This window comes from Vipera berus (genome assembly GCF_964194415.1).
Source record: "Vipera berus genome assembly, chromosome: 16".
NCBI lineage: Eukaryota > Metazoa > Chordata > Lepidosauria > Squamata > Viperidae > Vipera > Vipera berus.
This window is the reverse complement of record NC_138219.1, coordinates 6,780,117-6,797,204: the sequence shown is the minus strand read 5'-3', so window position 1 is coordinate 6,797,204 and position 17,088 is coordinate 6,780,117. Positions and strand designations below refer to the sequence as shown.

General features: G+C 49.5%; 2 protein-coding genes across 4 annotated transcripts in view; one reads left to right on the top strand and one right to left on the bottom strand.

Annotated features, from left to right (window-relative positions):
• The first annotated feature begins 636 nt into the window (after positions 1-636).
• Positions 637-7,821, top strand: LOC308675140 (calmodulin-1-like). The gene is made up of 6 exons (XM_081340148.1): positions 637-830; positions 1,801-1,831; positions 3,020-3,163; positions 5,039-5,145; positions 6,282-6,417; positions 7,127-7,821. Exons 1-6 carry the CDS (start codon positions 828-830, stop codon positions 7,153-7,155), a joined length of 450 nt encoding a protein of 149 aa, XP_081196274.1. The 5' UTR covers positions 637-827; the 3' UTR covers positions 7,156-7,821.
• A 581-nt stretch (positions 7,822-8,402) lies between these two features.
• The window catches only part of RPS6KA4 (ribosomal protein S6 kinase A4), a 28,542-nt gene continuing 19,856 nt past the window's right edge, over positions 8,403-17,088 (bottom strand). The window contains exons 16-18 of one of the 3 annotated variants that reach the window (XM_081340936.1): positions 15,157-15,320; positions 14,313-14,573; positions 8,403-8,864 (exon numbers count right to left, since the gene is read on the bottom strand). In XM_081340936.1, coding sequence (XP_081197062.1) covers positions 14,364-14,573; positions 15,157-15,320 — 374 coding nt within the window. In that variant the 3' untranslated portion in view covers positions 8,403-8,864; positions 14,313-14,363. Of the gene's footprint in view, positions 8,997-12,675; positions 14,574-15,156; positions 15,321-17,088 lie in introns of those variants that run through there. The other 2 variants (XM_081340937.1, XM_081340935.1) reach the window with 2 other exon arrangements.

The following is a 17,088-nucleotide window of genomic DNA, read 5'->3' as shown; positions in this document are numbered from 1 at the left end:
GCGTCCCAGCTTCTGCCAACCTAGCAGTTCGAAAGCACGTAAAAATGCAAGTAGAAAAACAGGGACCACTCCGGTGGGAAGGTCACAGCGTTCTGTGCGCCTTTGGTGTCTAGTCATGCCGTCCACATGACCACGGAGACGGAGATGAGCACCGGCCCCTAGAGTCGGAAACGACTAGCACGCACGTGCGGGAGGAACCTTTACCTTTACCTTTTTAAGCATTTAAAATAAGCCAGGCCATTTTTTTCCCCACCCAAAGAGCATTATGGGCTGTCTTCTTTTGTAAGCAGCCTTTTGCAAATTGAAGAGTGGTGGAATTGAACTCCCAGAATTCTTGGGAGATTCAGGGTATCCACCTTAAATATACCCCTCCCCTTTAATAGCCGCCCTGTTCCTTTGGGCGGCTTCCCCTTTAAATCTCCCTGCCTTTTATTGATAGCCGATAGTATTTCCGTCTTCCGGGTCGGACTTCCTTCGAAGCCTAGCTCCGCCCTTTGCTTCGATCGACCTTTAAGCAGCCCCACCCCCCTCGACGCAATGCAGGGGAGGCTGGACCAATGGGGGGGGCAGGTTCAGCGGGCGTAGGGGGCGGGGCCGATGAAGGGCGGAGAGCCCGGATGGAAGGGGGCGGCGCCAATGCGGCCGTTGTACGCCGCCGGAACTCGTTGGCGGAGCGATTCGCTCGGCGTGAGGCGACGCCGAGCAACGGCCGCCGCCTATCGCGGGAGGGCGGCAAGGCGCACGCGCGAGAGAGGCGGTGGCTCCTCGGCCCGCGGCGGGATCCCAAAAGCTGAGAGGTCGCGGCGCTGCTCCCTCGCCCGGTCACCATGGTGAGGGGCGGCCGAATGGGGGCGGGGGCGCGCGAGCCCCAGAAGGGGCGGGGCAAGGAAGGGGAGGGGCCGGACTCGGCGGAGGGTCTGGCGGAGGCCCTACTTTGACCCCTCCTACAACCAGAGGGGGGGGTCTTGGAAGCCCCCTCCCCCGAGACAATAGAGGGGCTTTGATGGGGGGGAGATAGAGCCCCGCCCTCTGAAGTGGGGGGGGGGCGAGGAGAGGGGCTGTGAGGAGAGGAGCTCGTCAGAAATAAAAAAAAACACAACCCAGGGGGATTCTGGGAGTTGAAGTCCACAAGTCATCAAAGGGCCCAAGTTTGAAGACCCCTGTTCTAGATCAGGGGTCTTCAAACTTGGCCCTTTTATGACTGGTGGACTTCAACTCCCAGAATTCCTCAGCCAGGCACGCTGGCTGAGGAATTCTGGGAGTTGAAGTCCACCAGTCATAAAAGGGCCAAGTTTGAAGACCCTGTTAAGCAGCTTTCACAAGAGATCGATGGGACGTTAAGGTGCTTCCAAGTAAAATAGGCAGAATGCAGAAATGCAGTCATTATGAAGCTTTATTCATCGACAGGTTATATAAAAAGAGCTATATGGCATGGAAGCATCCATGCTTGTATGATAGAGAATGCATGCAAGTGAGAAGATAGAAAAGAGAAGCAGAACAAGAACAAAGAGGCAGCCCCTGAGCAGAGGTATTTATGGGGGGTCTCGGCCCCTCCCTAGCCATAAAACTCTCTCGCCAATGGGGCTGCTGCAGGGAAGCAAAGAAGCCTCTTTGCTCCATCTGATGATGTATTTGGGGAACTGCCATGGCTGGCACAAAACACGTAACAGACCCCTGTTCTAAGATACTCCACACCAGGAGCTTTGTGGCCCAGGAGGTAGGAAAGAGATGCTAAATGCGGGAAACTGGCAATGCTTAAAAGGAGATTCTGACTTTTTGACTGTCTTGTTCCATCCGCAGGCTGACCAACTGACCGAAGAGCAGATTGCAGGTGAGAAGCCGGCGGAAAGGTGGCAGAATAGATCCAGGCAGCAGCAGCAGCAGCAACGACAACAACCCCTTAGGGAACAAAGACCTGATGCTGGAAAACAGACCCCCTCCCCTCAATTAGATTCCTTGCAAACTCAACTGCCTTTTAGACCCGGGGTCTTCCAACTTGGCCCTTTGGTGACTTGTGGACTTCGACTCCCAGAATTCCTCGCCTGCCTGGCTGAGGAATTCTGGGAGTCGAAGTCCACAAGTCGTAAAAAGGGCCAAGGTGGAAGACCCCCCCCCTGGACTAGGGTGCCTCTGAACTTGTGAGTGCCACAAACCGTGGTTGGGTGGTTTTAAGCTTAACCGGCTTAGACAAAAGAGGCTACATTCTCACAATCAACGGCTCTCCCATCTGTAAAATGGGATCGCGTGTGGTCTCCTTTCTCACTGGACTCTTCTTAGGAACATACAGATCGCCTTGATCGCCCTGAATGACACCCCCCCTTTGCTTCTTTCTTTACCCTCTCTTTTGTGGCTGCTTTCATACAGCTTGATGCCCTTCAGAGGCATCAAGTATCTTGTCAATAATGTCCACGCTGACTAGGGGAGAGATGGCAGACCTGCAGGCCATCTTGAAACGAAGGAAGGCTGCTGACTTTAAGCCAGTAACTGGAACGAGAGCTTGCCGGGGGCGTTTTTTAAAAAAAAATCCAACAAAATGGCCTCATTTGCTTGGTTGTAAGTTTGGATCGAGGGACAAAGTTGGATCTGACCTTGTCCTCTTTGTGAGATGGTCTCACGAGGTCGATGGATCGTTAAGGTGCTTCCAAGTAAAAGGCATCACGCAGAGATGCAATCATTCAAAGCTTTATTTAACGATAAAGTAAATAGAAAGAGTTTCCTGGCATGGAGGCCTCCATGCCTGGATTGTAAGCTAGCAGAAGAGAGAGCAAGCAAGCATAGCATAGCAAGACTAGACTAGAGTAGACTAAGAGCAGCCCCTAAGCAGAGGTATTTATGGGGGGCTCTCAGCCCCTCCCTTACCATAAAACTCTCTCGCCAATGGGGCTGCAGGGGCCGGGGACCCCTGACCCACCAGTGGGAGCCTCTTTGTTCCCATCTGATGACCTTTTTGGGGAACTGCCAATGGCTGGCACAAAAAACATCTAACACTCTTTCCTTTTTCCCCCTCTTTTTCTTTCAGAGTTCAAGGAAGCCTTCTCTCTCTTCGACAAAGATGGCGACGGCACCATCACCACCAAGGAGCTCGGCACCGTCATGCGCTCCCTGGGCCAGAACCCCACCGAGGCGGAGTTGCAAGACATGATCAACGAGGTGGATGCAGATGGTGAGCAGGGCTCTTGCCGAAGGCTGGTTCGGTAGGCTGTTTGGAGAAAAATAGCCGAATGAAAGAGTTGGAAGGGACCTTGGAGGTCTTCTAGTCCAACCCTGTTGTGATTCAGGGTCAGCCTGTGGGTTCGGCAGTTGGGTCGGAGGACTCAGAGGAGGAGGAGGAGGAGGGGGGTGTTGGAGAGCTTGCTGAGGGGGTTGGACAGCTTGATGAGAGCCCTCAGCCAGGCCCCTCCCACCTGGTCACGACGCAGACCCAGCTGTGTGAGCCTGACAGCGTGGATGAAGATGACCCACAGCTGGCCCTGTTCAAGGACGCCCGACGCAGGAGGCAGTCAATCAGGAGTAAACAGAGGAAGGCAATGGGGCTCCTCGGAAGGAGGCAGAGAGAAGCCACGCCCTGAACTGTATAAAGGGGAATGCGTGGGATGGCTGGTTTGCTGAAGGCAACCGCTTGAAAAGCTCCTGTTTCTTGGTTCATGTCTTGTTCTATTTGTTTTTGTATCAATAAATTTGGCAGGCGTAATTCCAGCCTCTTGCCTTCTTGTAAAAGGGGTTGTCCCTGCTTTTTCTGCAGGGCCGGTAGCAGGCTGGTACAGAACAGACCCCTTGCTCAGGCAGGAAACTATATAACAGAGGTCCCCGACCTTTTGGGCAACAGGGACCGGTTCCGTGGAGAGAGTTTTTCTCGCAGACCAGAGGGCACGTGGTTTTGCATGCTGCCTGCCTCTTGCAAATGGGGCTTCACTTGTTTGCACGGACTGGTTTCTGGCATGCCATGGTCCGGTGCCAGTCCATTGACCCAGGGTTGGAGACCCCCTGCTCTATACCATTTCAGACAAATGTTTGCCCAATCTCTTCTCAAAAGCCTCCAGTGTTGGAACACCCACAGCTTCTGGTGGCTAGCTGTTCCACTGATTAATTGTTCTCACGGTCAGGATGTTTCTCCTTAGTTCGAGGTTGGATCTTTCCTTGATTAGTCTCCATCTCTTGTTTCTTGTCCTGCCCTCTGGGGAATAGGTTGACCCCCTCATCCTTGGTGCAGCCCCTTACGTATTGGAAGACTGCTACCATGTCACCCCTAGTCCTTCTCTTCATTAAACTCGACATACCCAATTCCAGCAACCGTTCCTTATATGTTTTAGCCTCCAGTCCCCTGATCCTCTTTGTTGCTCTTCTCTGTACCCTTTCTAAAGTCTCGACATCTTTTTTACATCGTGGTGACCAAAACTGGATGCAGCATTCCAAGTGTGGCCTCACCGAGGCCTTGTAAAGTGGTATTAACCCTTCACGTGATCTTGATTCTATCCCTCTGTTAATGCAGCCTAGGATTGCATTGGCCTTTTTTGGCACACGGCTGGCTCATTTTTCAGTGATTATTCACTCGGACTAGAGTGGTAAGGGGCTGAAAAGTAAGACCTTGCCTTGATTTTTCCAGACTTTCAACTTTTTTTTTTACTTTTACCAAATAATATAAACTAGCCATTTCAATAACCTCAACTCTATCTCATTGGTAAAGCCCAAAATCAAAAGTTTGATGTCGATATTCTATTTCACGGCACCGTAGAAAGTTGGAAGTCAATGCCTTTTTTTTTTCTTCTTCTCTCACTTTTCTATTCCCTTTTCCCTCCCCTATCTTTTACGCTATTTACTTTTGAATGTATGTTGTGTTGTATATTATAAACTAATAAAAACTGACCTGGGAGACTTTTCCAGACTTTCAATTTAGGGGAATCTAGATTTCTTTGTTGGCGAATCTAGCATTGTGTCTGTGTGTGTGTGTGTATCTTTTTGTGAATAGGTAGCAAAGAGCTGTATTTTATTTTATTTTTTAGTCAGTTGATCTGACTAAATAAGCTGGTCCTTTTCCCAGGCAATGGCACAATCGATTTCCCAGAATTCCTCACCATGATGGCCCGGAAAATGAAAGACACAGACAGCGAGGAAGAGATCCGTGAAGCCTTCCGAGTTTTTGACAAGGTGGGTTTGCTTAATTTGGGGGGGTGGGGGGGGAGGAAAACACACCCTTGCTGGAAGTTGTGTCCACTAGTAACGGGGAAGAGGTAATAGAAGTAGTCTCCCACTTAGGACCTCAATGAGGACCAGAATTTCCACTGCTACGTAGGGCGATTGTTAAGCGAGTCACAATTTTACCATCTTTTTTTTTGGGGGGGGGCACAATTTGTTAAGCAAAACACTGCGGTCGTTACATGAATCACACAGTCATTAAGCGAATCTGGTTTCCCCCCCCCCCCATTGACTGCTAAAGCAGTTGTAAGTGCAAGGACCGGTTATAAATCCCATCTTTTCAGTGCCGTTGTAACTTCAACCCGTCGCTAAACGGATGCTTGTAAGTTGAAGACTGCCTGTATTCTCAATCCCATTAGAATAGAAGCTGGAAGGGACCTTGGAGGTCTTCTAGTCCAGCCCGCTGCTCAAGCAGGAGTCTTTATATCATTTCAGAGGCTGTCCAGTCTCTTCTTAAAAACCTCCAGTGAGGCAGCACCCACAACTTCTGGTGTCCAGCTGTTCCCCTGGTTCATTGTCCTCCCTGTTAGGAACTTTCTCCTTAATTCCAGGTTGATTCTCTCCTTGATGAGTTTCCATCCGTTGTTTCTTTCCCTGCCTTCTGGTGCTTTGGAGAATAGTTTGACACACCCCCTCTTCTTTGTGGCAGCCCCCCAAATACTGGAAGACTGCTATCATGTCCCCCCTTGTCCTTCTTTTCTCTAGACTGGCCACACCCAGTTCCTGCAAAGCGTTTTTTCTATGTTTTAGCCTCCAGGCCTTTAATCATCTCAGTTGCTCTTCTCTGCACTTTTCCCAAAGTCTCGACATCTTTTTGGGGAGAGGGGAACGTGGTGACCAAAACTGGACGCGGCGTTCCAGAGGTGGCCGGCCTCCTGTTATTTGTTGGGTCTCCGGGTCAGTTTGGAAAGTTAACTTTGCGGTGCCCGAGTGTGAGACACACTGATCTGGCCCGATAGAAAGGATTTTTCCGAAACGGCTGGCGAGTTGAGTTTTCAAAGGAGCCAGGAGGCATCTAGGACCGTCTTTTGAGTTCACCTCGTCCCGGGGATGGATCTCACCTGTCCCTCCTCCTTTGCCCTATCCAGGATGGCAATGGGTACATTAGCTCTGCCGAGCTGCGCCACGTGATGACCAACCTCGGCGAGAAGCTGACGGACGAGGAGGTGGACGAAATGATCCGAGAAGCAGATATAGACGGGGACGGACAAGTCAATTACGAAGGTAAAGGGTCGGAGGCCCACGGGCATCCAGGGGGGAGGGGCGGGGGGGCTGCCTCAAAGGAGGGAGGCCAAGGAAGGCAAGTAGTGTTTACTCCAGGTGGCTTTTTTTGGGTAGCGGAGACCTTGTTTAGTGTTAATTTTTTTTTAAAAAAAAATGGGCAGCTAGAGCTCTTGAGAACGCTGAGGACTAGAAACGGGCGAAGGAAAGGGAGGTTGGGACCATCCTTTTACGATCTGCATTACAGGAGACGGCTGTGCTGGGCTGATTTGGGTTCCCACGTTGGTGTACTGCAAAATGTTTCTCAATCGGGGCAACTCTTAAGATGGTTGTCTTGGGGAATTCTGGGAGTTGAAGTTCTGCCCCCCCCCCTCACTTCTTAAAATGGCCAAGGTGGAGAGACCCCGATCTACAGTAACGTCAGGGCCATTTTTTTAAACCTTGATCTGCCTCTTTGGCTAAGGAGGGGCCGCCCTGTCTGTCCCTCTCCCTGTCAGGAGAGGGCCTGAGGAATTCTGGGAGTTGAAGTCCGCCCTCCTTCAAGCGGCCAAGCTGGAAAGACCCCCAAGATCTGGTGTCTTGTTCCCAGAAACGGTTGCTTGCCCAAACACGATTTCGTTCATTTGGGGAGGGGGGGTGTTGTTTCCTTTCGGCGGCCCCCTTCCTCGGCTGCGCCTGACCCCCTTCTCCGACCTCTCTCCTTGCTCCGTAGAGTTTGTACAGATGATGACCGCCAAATAAGACAAGCCGCTGCCTCTTCCTCTGCCCCGCCCGCTCCCCTCGCCCGTTCAGGATGGAAGGATGGCCTACTTCCCCACTGGGATCCTATCCGGCCCCCATCTGTCTGTCTGTGCGTGCCACTCCCGCCCCATCTGTGCTTTAGCAGTTTGTGGCTGTTCCCTGCTTTTGCCTCTTCTGCGCCAACCCTCCTCTTGTCCCAGGCTGGGTGCGGCGGTGGCCGGGACGGTGCCCCAAAGCCCTCGCGGAGAGCGACGGGGCCAGAATAAGCTCTTGAGCATGGAACGCCTTGGACACAAGGTGGGTGGGAAGGTGAGGCCGCCCCCCTCCCCCTGCCTTGCATCCCGCAGTCTTCCCTGACCCCCCCCCCCTCTCCGTCTCCCCTCTGCCTTCACGGACTGTTCTTGTATGCATATCTTTGCATACTTACGCCGCCATCTACCGTTGTCTTCCTAGGACTATCTGCATATCTTGGCTATATTGTAATTGCTAACCCATACCATCCTTCCCCCAGCCCGCTCTCCAGACCCTTTTCCGTAGCTTCAGGGAATGCTTCTGTTCCATTCCACTCGGTGTAAGATTTCTTTTTTATTTTATTTTATTTTATTATTTTTCCCCCCTCCCCTTTGGTTGATTCTTCTTTTCAATAAACTTTGCGTTTCAAACTGGTGGAGCCAAATCTGCTTATGTGGAAATCGTGCTCTGAAACCCTGCTTTTTTTTTCCCCTCCCGGGGGTGCAGGGTGTGGGGAACGTGTGCGGGTGTTTGTATTTTGCAGTAGCTAAGCAATTAGTTTTTCTAAAAATGGCCTCCTCCCACTTCACCCAGACTGTAGATTCCTTGAAGTGGCCATTCCTGGTTTTTCCTTTGATCTGCCACCACCTGGATAAGTTTTTAGCCAAGCGTATCCCTTTCTGGGCAGTGATGGGGTTAAAAACTGGGGTTTTTATTTTCAGGGATAATTTAATCTTTTTAATTATTTTTAACTTTTGTATTTTGTATTGGTTTGATTTTACACGCCCTGTAAACCGCCCTGAGTCCTTCGGGAAAGAGCGGTATATAAATCTAATAAATTAAATTAAATTAAATTAAGAGTCCAGCCCCCCACGGGACTTCAAGGGCCAAATAAAAGGAAAAATTTTAATTTCTCTTAAAGGCAGAATGGCGAAGGGAAAAACCAGTTCTGGTGATTTGGGAGATTCGGGGCGGGGGGGAAAGATATACTATTGATACAGTTAGTGAAGCTTTGGGATTCCATCCAAAGAAAATTCAAAGGGGATAAATAAATTTGTAGATTTCAGCATCGGGAAGACTCCAAAGCTAGATTTAGTGTATTTCACTACCCCTCTAAATTTCCAGAGAAGATACTGACTAGCGGACTGTACCCACAGGAGCATGAAAGAATGACCTTTTTGAGATTCCAGTTTTATTTGGACACGTTTGATACACACACACACACACACACACACACACTGTGGAACTGATGGAAGAGAATATTTGTAGCTTTGGGTTGAACTGTGGGCTCCTGGGTGCTCTTTTGGCTTGCTGGCTTTCTTGCAGACCTTTTCATTACCCAACTAGGTAGCGTCATCAGTGCTAGGACGGAATGAGGCTTGCTCTCCTTTTATGGCCTCACTTCAGCCCAGAGCTACACGCCTCCTCTTCCATCGGTACCACACACGGGCCTCCGACGCTTGAGAAATTGTGCCTACCTGCACAAATGGGAGAAAGGTGCGAGAAGGCCCAGCCGCCAAGGAACCCAACCGCGCGAATGCCTATAAAATGAAAGCAATCCCCACTCCCTTGCAGCCTTGATGAGGTGACCTAGTTGGGTAACGAAACGTCTGCAAAGAAAAAAAAACCCCACCATCACCACCACGCTCGGAGGGCACCAAGGACCCCCACGTAAACCCCGTCCAGCTGAACACTTCCGAATTTGTACCATCGGGCCAAACCCGGCCGACGCTTTGTGCCTTCGTATGAAACCATTTTTTTTCCCCTCCCTGCAGACAAAGGAATCCGAGAAAGAGCGATCTGGCTTCAGAGGCAATTATTTATTTTTTTATTTCCAAATAAAAAATACAGGTGGTTTGGTTGCATGGGCCCGGGATGCCACCCCGGCGGGTAGTTCTTGGCCTCTTGTGCTACTTGAAAAGAAGGATGTTAAAAGGACCGCCCCCCCCCCTCCACTCGCTCGTCTCCTCCTTGGCACATAGTGGAGGGCATATGGCAGTGAAAGACATACACACGTACATACAGACACGCGCGCACACGGATATCCCTCGCCCCGTGGAAAGAGGAGCCTCTTAACTCCCCCTCCCTCCGGGAAACAGCTGCCAAGTGCAAAAATACTGAAGGAGGGGGAGCAGCCGGTTAAATCGCTGAGAAGGAACATTGGTACTCACAGCTAGTCCTCGATTTACGACCAAATTTCTGTGGCTAAGCGAGACAAGAGTTCGGCGGGTTTTCGCTCCGTTTTACGACCTTCCTTTTTTTTTCCCCCCACAGTCCTTCTGTGAACCGCTGCAGGTGCTAAGTTAATAAACCTGGTGGTTAAGCCAACCTGGCCTTCCCCGTCGAATTGGCTTTGTCGAAAGGTCGCAAAAAGGGGATCGCGCAGCAACGGTCACGAGCGTCTGAATTTTGATTCGCTCGCACGCACACACGCCCGCCCCCCCTGGGGACGCTACAAAGATTGTCACTGAAGGACACTTTTTTTTTTTGCAGTGCCGTTATATCTTGGAACGGTCCTTAAACGGATTGCTGTAAGTCGAGGACTACCTGTATTTGGAACAGGTTTAGAAATGGGGGTGACGTTAGCATGCCATCGCTTCCCAAGGGGGAAAAGAGATTTGTTTTCCCCCCCCTTTAAATTAAAAAAAAAATAAGGGCGCAGAAGAGGCCTTGTTAAGTTTGCCCGCATTTCTTCCAAACTCTTGCGCACGACACAACGTGTCCGGTTCACACGATGCGGGTTAAAAGATGGCTTAAGCGAGCCCCGGGCTCAAGAATTCCTCCCTGGACGGTGAAGTCAAGCGTGGATTATTATTATTTTTTTTCATGAGAAAAATGGACGGCACTCTTCTTCCACTGCCAGATAGTTTGATTTAAAAGCCTTGGACCGGCACAAAATATCTGGGAGTGTTTTGAGGAAATCTCAGTTCCATCTTTGGAGAAAGACATTTGCCCCACGTCACGTGGGAGAAGTAGGAAAGTTCTAGATTATCGGTCCAGAGCAGCGGTTCTCAACCTGTGGTCCACTGACCCCTGGGCCTGGGATGGGGGCACAAAAGGCTTGAAGAAATCTTACGATTTATATCTTAAGTCTTGGGAGTCCGTGGCCACCGAAGATATTTAAAGGGGAGGTCCGTGGAGAAGCAAAAGTTGAGAAGCCCCTGTCCTAGAGTAATTATTTTTCACCCTTGCTAGCTTTAAGACGGGTAGGCTTCGACACCCAGGATTTCCCCAGCTGGCAAGCGCCAACCCAACCTTGCCTTGGGGAATTCTGGGAATTGAAGTCCCACCCGCCTTAAAAGGGCGAGAAACGCCGATCTAGCGATCTGCCCTTTCTTATCCTCGGCACCAGCCAGAAGGAGAAACACAAATTGTCCTGGGCTGAAGTTTTTTCCTCTCTAACGGGGCCCTGGTCGTTATCCCATTACAGTCTAAACCAGGGGTAGGTAACCTCGGCTCTTTTATGACTCATGGACTTCAACTCCCAGAATTCCTGAGCCAGCTGGCCCAGGAATTCTGGGAGTTGAAGTCCACGAGTCATAAAAGAGCCGAGGTTGCCTACCCCTGGTCTAAACGCGATCAGTTTTAAACGGTGGCAGGTGCTGATTTTAAGGTAACCCCAAATGGTTTCAGTAGCAATAAACCTTCCTGGTTTAATGCCGATTAAAGCAGGCAGCCTGTGATGAAGCTGAACCCGTTCTCATTTTTCCCCTTGCAGGCCACTGCTTTCTCCACTTCCTTCCTAGGTCCCCGTATCGCAATATGTTCCTAATTGCACTTCCCTTTAAAGTGTCTATATGACTCTCCCCCCCCCCCCGTTTTCTCCTTTACGTAATGCTCTTTGTGCAATTCTAATTTTTTGCCTCCGATTCAAGAATGGAAAAGAACGTGCGCTCTCATTCATCCCCCCCCTTAACAATCATCCATCTACCTCTTCAATCGTTTCGGATCAAAATATTCCTTAACGTGTGCTGCCTCCCATTCTTAAAATAATAATAATAATGATAATAATAAAAATAATAACCTTGTCAAATTCCCAGCCAGACATTCAGCAACTTACAGTCCTGACTTTCCTGAAAAGCCCCGTGGGTTTTTTTTTCCCTACACAAAATACATCGTCCTCAAAACGCTTAGGCAGCATATATCAAGTTTCCAAAAATCTGTGCAATAAATTTCTCTTCGGGACACCAAGACATAGCACGTTTGCAGGGGATAAAAATTCAAACTCAACTTTTTTTTTTACCCTGTAGTAGCTTAAGCAATAGGTAATTAAAAAAAAATAATGGCAATTAATACTGCTCCAGGAAGATTAGAGTTTCGTAGCCGGAGTTGGCGAGGGGCTTAAAGAGAGCCCCCTCCTGAATTTAATAAAACTTTAAATGCTGGTGATAATCCACTTCTTAAGAATTCAACGTCTTTGATTCAATTCAATTAAAGCAGAAGCTGAGTAGAATTCAGCGGGGTATTCTTTTTTTAAAAAAATGTGTTTCTTCCTATAAATAAGGGTTTAAATAAAAATCTATATCTCTGTAAGCAAGCCGGTGGACAGAATTCTATTTAATGATGTGATGCTTTTTTTTTCCTGTTTTATATTTCAACGTTTTTCCCCCCTATCTCCTACTGCTGGGAGAAAAAGCAAGCTTCTGTCCTCTCTTGCACACACACAAATTCTAATGTGAAAGACGCCATCTTGCACACTCACTCACTCCCATGCTTGCCTTCAATGTATATATTTAAACAGACACGACAGGAATTACTCTCGCTTTCTTAAAAATATACTTTCCCTTTCACCCCCACCCCCAAACTTCCTGAGCTTAACAGGTTCACCCAGAAAAATAGGTCTGACCGGGTCCTAAAACAGCCCCCCCTTCCATCTCTTAAACTCAAGAGAGGTCAAATCTCCCAAGATTCAATTCTGTGATTTAAGGGGGGGGTGCCATTTAAAAGACTCTTGCTCTATTCCCCCACGCAAAAAAATAACAATTTTCCCAACATATTTCCTATTTGGCTTCTTTCTCGGACACAGAAAGAGATTGGATGCATCTTATTCTTTTTTGGTTTCTTATATATATATGTGTGTGTGTGTGTTCATAGATTTTCACGGGTATAGGTATGTAGGTCTTGGCGTATTCGGGATTTTTCCCGTGTAGGATTGAGGGTGTCTTGGAGACGTTTTGACGAGGTCCCACTCGTCATCTTCACGAGATGACGAGTGGGACCTCGTCGAAACGTCTCCAAGACACCCTCAATCCTACACGGGAAAAGACCTGAATACGCCAAGATACACACACACACACACATACACACACACACACACACACACACACACACACACACACACACACACACACCAGGGGTCTTCAAACTGGGTCCCCTTTATGACTTGTGGACTTCAACTCCCAGAATTCCTCAGCCAACATGGCTCAGCTTGAAACCTCTCCCTTTCCCCTCAGCATGGCTGGCTCAGGAATTCTGGGAGTTGAAGTCCACGAGTCATAAAAGAGCCCAGGTTGCCCACCCCTGCCTTAAACCCTACCATCTTTCTCAGAATGAAATTTAGAGTTTTACCTGTTTAAAAAAAATCACATTTTGCTCCTGTGTTTTTAAATAAAAGATTTCAAGAAGCTGCAGCCCCAGATGTAAGCATTGTGCCAACCTCTCATGTAACTTGGTTGGTTAGTGCCTTAGTGCGACATGCAAACTAACCCTAAATCATAATTGGAATGGCTTAGCGTGACGGCTGAGCCCAAACATATCTTGAAACGTCAAACATTGCCATTAAATTTCTGCATTCAGACACAGGAGTTACGGGGATCAAAAAAGCAAAATACAGGTGGTCCTCGACTTACGGCCACAATTGAGCCCCAAATTTCTGTTTGCCAAGCGAGACGTCTGTGAAGTGAATTTTGCCCTGTTTAACAACCTTTCTGGCCACAGTTAAGGGAATCACGACAGTTGTTAAGTCAGCAACACGGTTGTTAAGTGGATCCGGCTTCCCCAGAAGGTCGCAAAAGGGGATCACGTGACCCCGGGACACTGCGACTGTCATAAATAGGAGTCACTTGCCAAGCGTCTAAATCAATCACGTGACCCTGGGGAGTGCCGTTGTAACTTCGGTCACTAAACGAAGGGTTGTAAGTCGAGGACAACCTGTAAAACAGTATTCCATCGGAGAACCTATTCTCCCTTCTTCCCCAGAATACAGTTTTGGCCTCAGAATGAGCAAATCCCTTCCTATTACAGTTTACCATAAAAATAAAAATAAAATGCGCTCCATCGTGAATAAAAAAAAAACAACCCTCTTCCCCACCCATCGGTGATTAGCTAAAATAATTCTTGTCAGGTGCGGATTGCAAAAATGCAGTTCACCACTAGAGGGAGGGCCGGGAGGACCACTGCCCTCTGCTGGCCGTTTGGAAATCTGCAGCCTGTCTCTGCGACAGCCTTCTTCGGCTCTCCCTGCCCCGTCGAGACCTGGAGAAAGGGGTCCAGCAGACCCCCACCCCACTCCCCACATGCAGAAAAGCGGTTAGGCAAGTTGGCAGGAGTTAGGAACTTAAAACTGCGACGCTCCACACATTAACACGACCGGACGAGCAAAATCTCCCTGGCTTTTGCCCTTGTGGTGCAATCTATTCAGCCTGGAAATGTGAGGAGCCCTTCCAGCCATCAACCCTCCAGAGCCGCCCCCCCCTCCCCCAGGATCCGCACCCCAAATCTCTGCCTAACAGCCCTGGGTTTTTCCCTGGCTTTTCCGACAGAGCCACTTTCAACTGCAACTCCCCCGCCCGCCCCTCCCGCCGCCTCATTCTAAATGAAGGTATCACGTCATGGTGGGTGGGTGGGATGGGGTGGAATTACGGGGTGGGGGAGTGGGAGCCGGGCTCCCCGATGCTCCCCGAACAGCAACATGAGACAATAAATACCCCTTTCCCATCCAGCGCTTCAGTGCTCGCGGGCCCCCTCCCCCCCGGCTGCTACGAGGGAGGGTCGTGGCGAATGGTGGGGATCTTGGCTTTGGGGGGTCGGGATGTGGACCCCGAAGAGGAGGAGGAGGAGGAGCTGCTGCTGCTGCTACGGCGAGCCTCGGCACCGGTGCTGGACATCTTGAGCTTGCGCCGTTTGGCCAGAGGGGCGTTTTCCACGCTTTTCAGGAAGAACCCTTCGCGCTTCCCCTTGTTAAAGGCCTAGACGAGAGAGAGAGAGAGAAACGGAGATTTGATTTGATTTTTAAATCAAAAGAAGGAATCCGAATCGGAATAGAAGTGGGAGGGACCTCGGAGGGATTCTCCTGAAGCAGGAGACCCCCACGCCATTTCAGGCAAATGGTTGTCCAATCTCTTCTTGAAAACTTCCAGTGATGAGAGAGAGAGGGAGGAAGGAAGGAAGGAAGGAAGGAAGGAAGGAAGGAAGGAAGGAAGGAAGATGGGAAAGAAGAAAGGAAGGAAGACGGGAGGGAGGGAGGGAAAGAAAGAAGGAAGATAGATGGGAGGGAGGGAAGGAAGGAAGGCAGGCAGGCAGGAAGGAAGACAGGAGGGAAGGAGGAAGGAAGGGAAGGAAAAAAAAGAGAGTAGAATAACAGTTGGAAGGGACCTCGGAGGTCTTCCAGCCCAACCCTGCTCAAGCAGGAGACCCAGTACCATTTCAGGCAAGTGAGTCTCCAGTCTTTTCATAGGGTTATCCTTTCCCACGTCATCCCGTCCGTCCCCTCTGGGGGCAAACAAACAACAACAAAAACGAATTTCCCAAGCTCAAAAGGGGCTCTCTCACCATAAACGTGACGTTCACGCCCGTTCGCACAGCGGGCCCGGAGCTCTCCAGGATGTCCGGCGTCATCAGCGGGGTGGACGAGAGCGCGCTGCCATCCTGGAGCCACTCGTTGTAGCGTAAGTTGGACATTTTCAGCCGCTTGGCAGGGTCCACCGTGAGAAGACCTGGCCAGAGACGGGAAGACGAGATTTAACCACACACACACACAAAAAAAAACCCCACCCTCTCGACTGTGCCTTTCCCTCCCCCCCCACTCCCCCCACCCCCAATTTTATTACAGGTCGTCATTTCAAATTTGGTTAACTGTCTTTTAACTTTCGCCTCGGGTTTTTCTTCCATTTTTATCCCTTTCTCTCAACTGTATGAAATGCAACCAATTTAATTTAATATCTGGTAAAAGATGCTTTTAATTGCGTTCTTGATCTTGTTCTTCCAGTCTTCCCGTTTATATATCTGATTTATTTATTTATTTATTTGCTAATCCGCTCTTTCAATTTTAATTTTTCTTAAAATTCCTCCAGTGTTGGAGCATCCACAATTTCTGGAGGCAAGCCGTTCCACTGCTTAATTGTTCTCACTGTCAGGAAATTCCTCCTCAATTCTGGGTTGCTTCTCTCCTTGATCAGTTTCCATCTGTTGCTTCCATCTGATGCTTTGGGAAATAAGATGAACCCCCTCCCCTCTCCTTTGGGACTGCCCCTTAAATATTGAAAGACTGTTATCATGTCACCCCTAGTCCTTCTTTTTATTAAACTACAGATCCCCAATTCCTGCAACCGTTCTTTGTATGCTTTACCCTCCAGACCCCTAAAATGTAACGAGAAGCTTGGGATCGTCAGGGTTCAAAGCCACCTGTCTTCCTAAACCTGATCCCAAATAACTGGAGGTCACACCGGTCTTGGAGGTGGCAGCCCTCCTTTGGGTTGTGCAAAGAAAGAAAGTTGGGAAAACGTTGCTTCTTAAATGCAGAAACGGCCCAGCTGGCGAAACATCTGCTTCCTCCTTCGCCGTGTGATTTGAGGGGTTTTCCGCAAACCCAAAGGCTGGTTTTGCACAACATTGCTGACTCTGGTTTAACCCATTTTCTACAGCTGCACCACACTTTCCATCAGGCGCTCACCCACCGCGGTTGGCCCAGTGTGCGCCGAAGCATCCAACCCTTAACCGAGGTTAGCATAGGGCAGGGGTAGGCAACCTCGGCTCTTTGATGACTCGTGGACTTCAACTCCCAGAATTCCTCAGCCAGCCATGCTGAGGGGAAACGGAGAGGTTTCCAAGCTGAGCCATGCTGGCTCAGGAATTCTGGGAGTTGAAGTCCACGAGTCATAAAAGAGCCAAGGTGGCCTACCCCTGGCATAGGGGGTTAGGCCAAGGCAATCCAAGCTAAGCGTGTCATGTGAACACAGCCAGAGGACACACAATCAAAACACCTTGCTTTCCCCCGGAAGTCCCAAAGGCGCTTTTTTCCCCAGGAGGCAACTGGACTTTTCTTGTTTTTCTCCTTTGAAGACGTTTCGCTTCTCATCCCAGAAGCTTCTCCAGCTTTGACCGGAGGGTGGGGAAAATGGAAGGATTTATACTCCTTGCAGACAGCTGGTCATTTGCATCCTTTTAGACAGCCCTTGAGGCCACTCGGAGGTTTCTCTGTGTCCTCGGGGGTCACCTGAGTGGTTGCAAATGGGTGTGGAGCCTTCTTGGAACTGCTGAAAGGATTGTGTTCCACACCCATTTGCACCGTTCAAGTGACTCTTGAGGACAGAGGTAAACCTCCAAGTGGCTTCAACGGCTCTCTAAAGGTATGCAAATGACCAGCTGTTTGCAAGGAGTACAAATCTTTCCATTCCTCACCATCCCAGTCAGAGCTGAAGAAGCTTCTGGGATGAGAAGCGAAACATCTTCAGAGAGAAAAAAAAAGTCCAGTTGGCCTCTTGA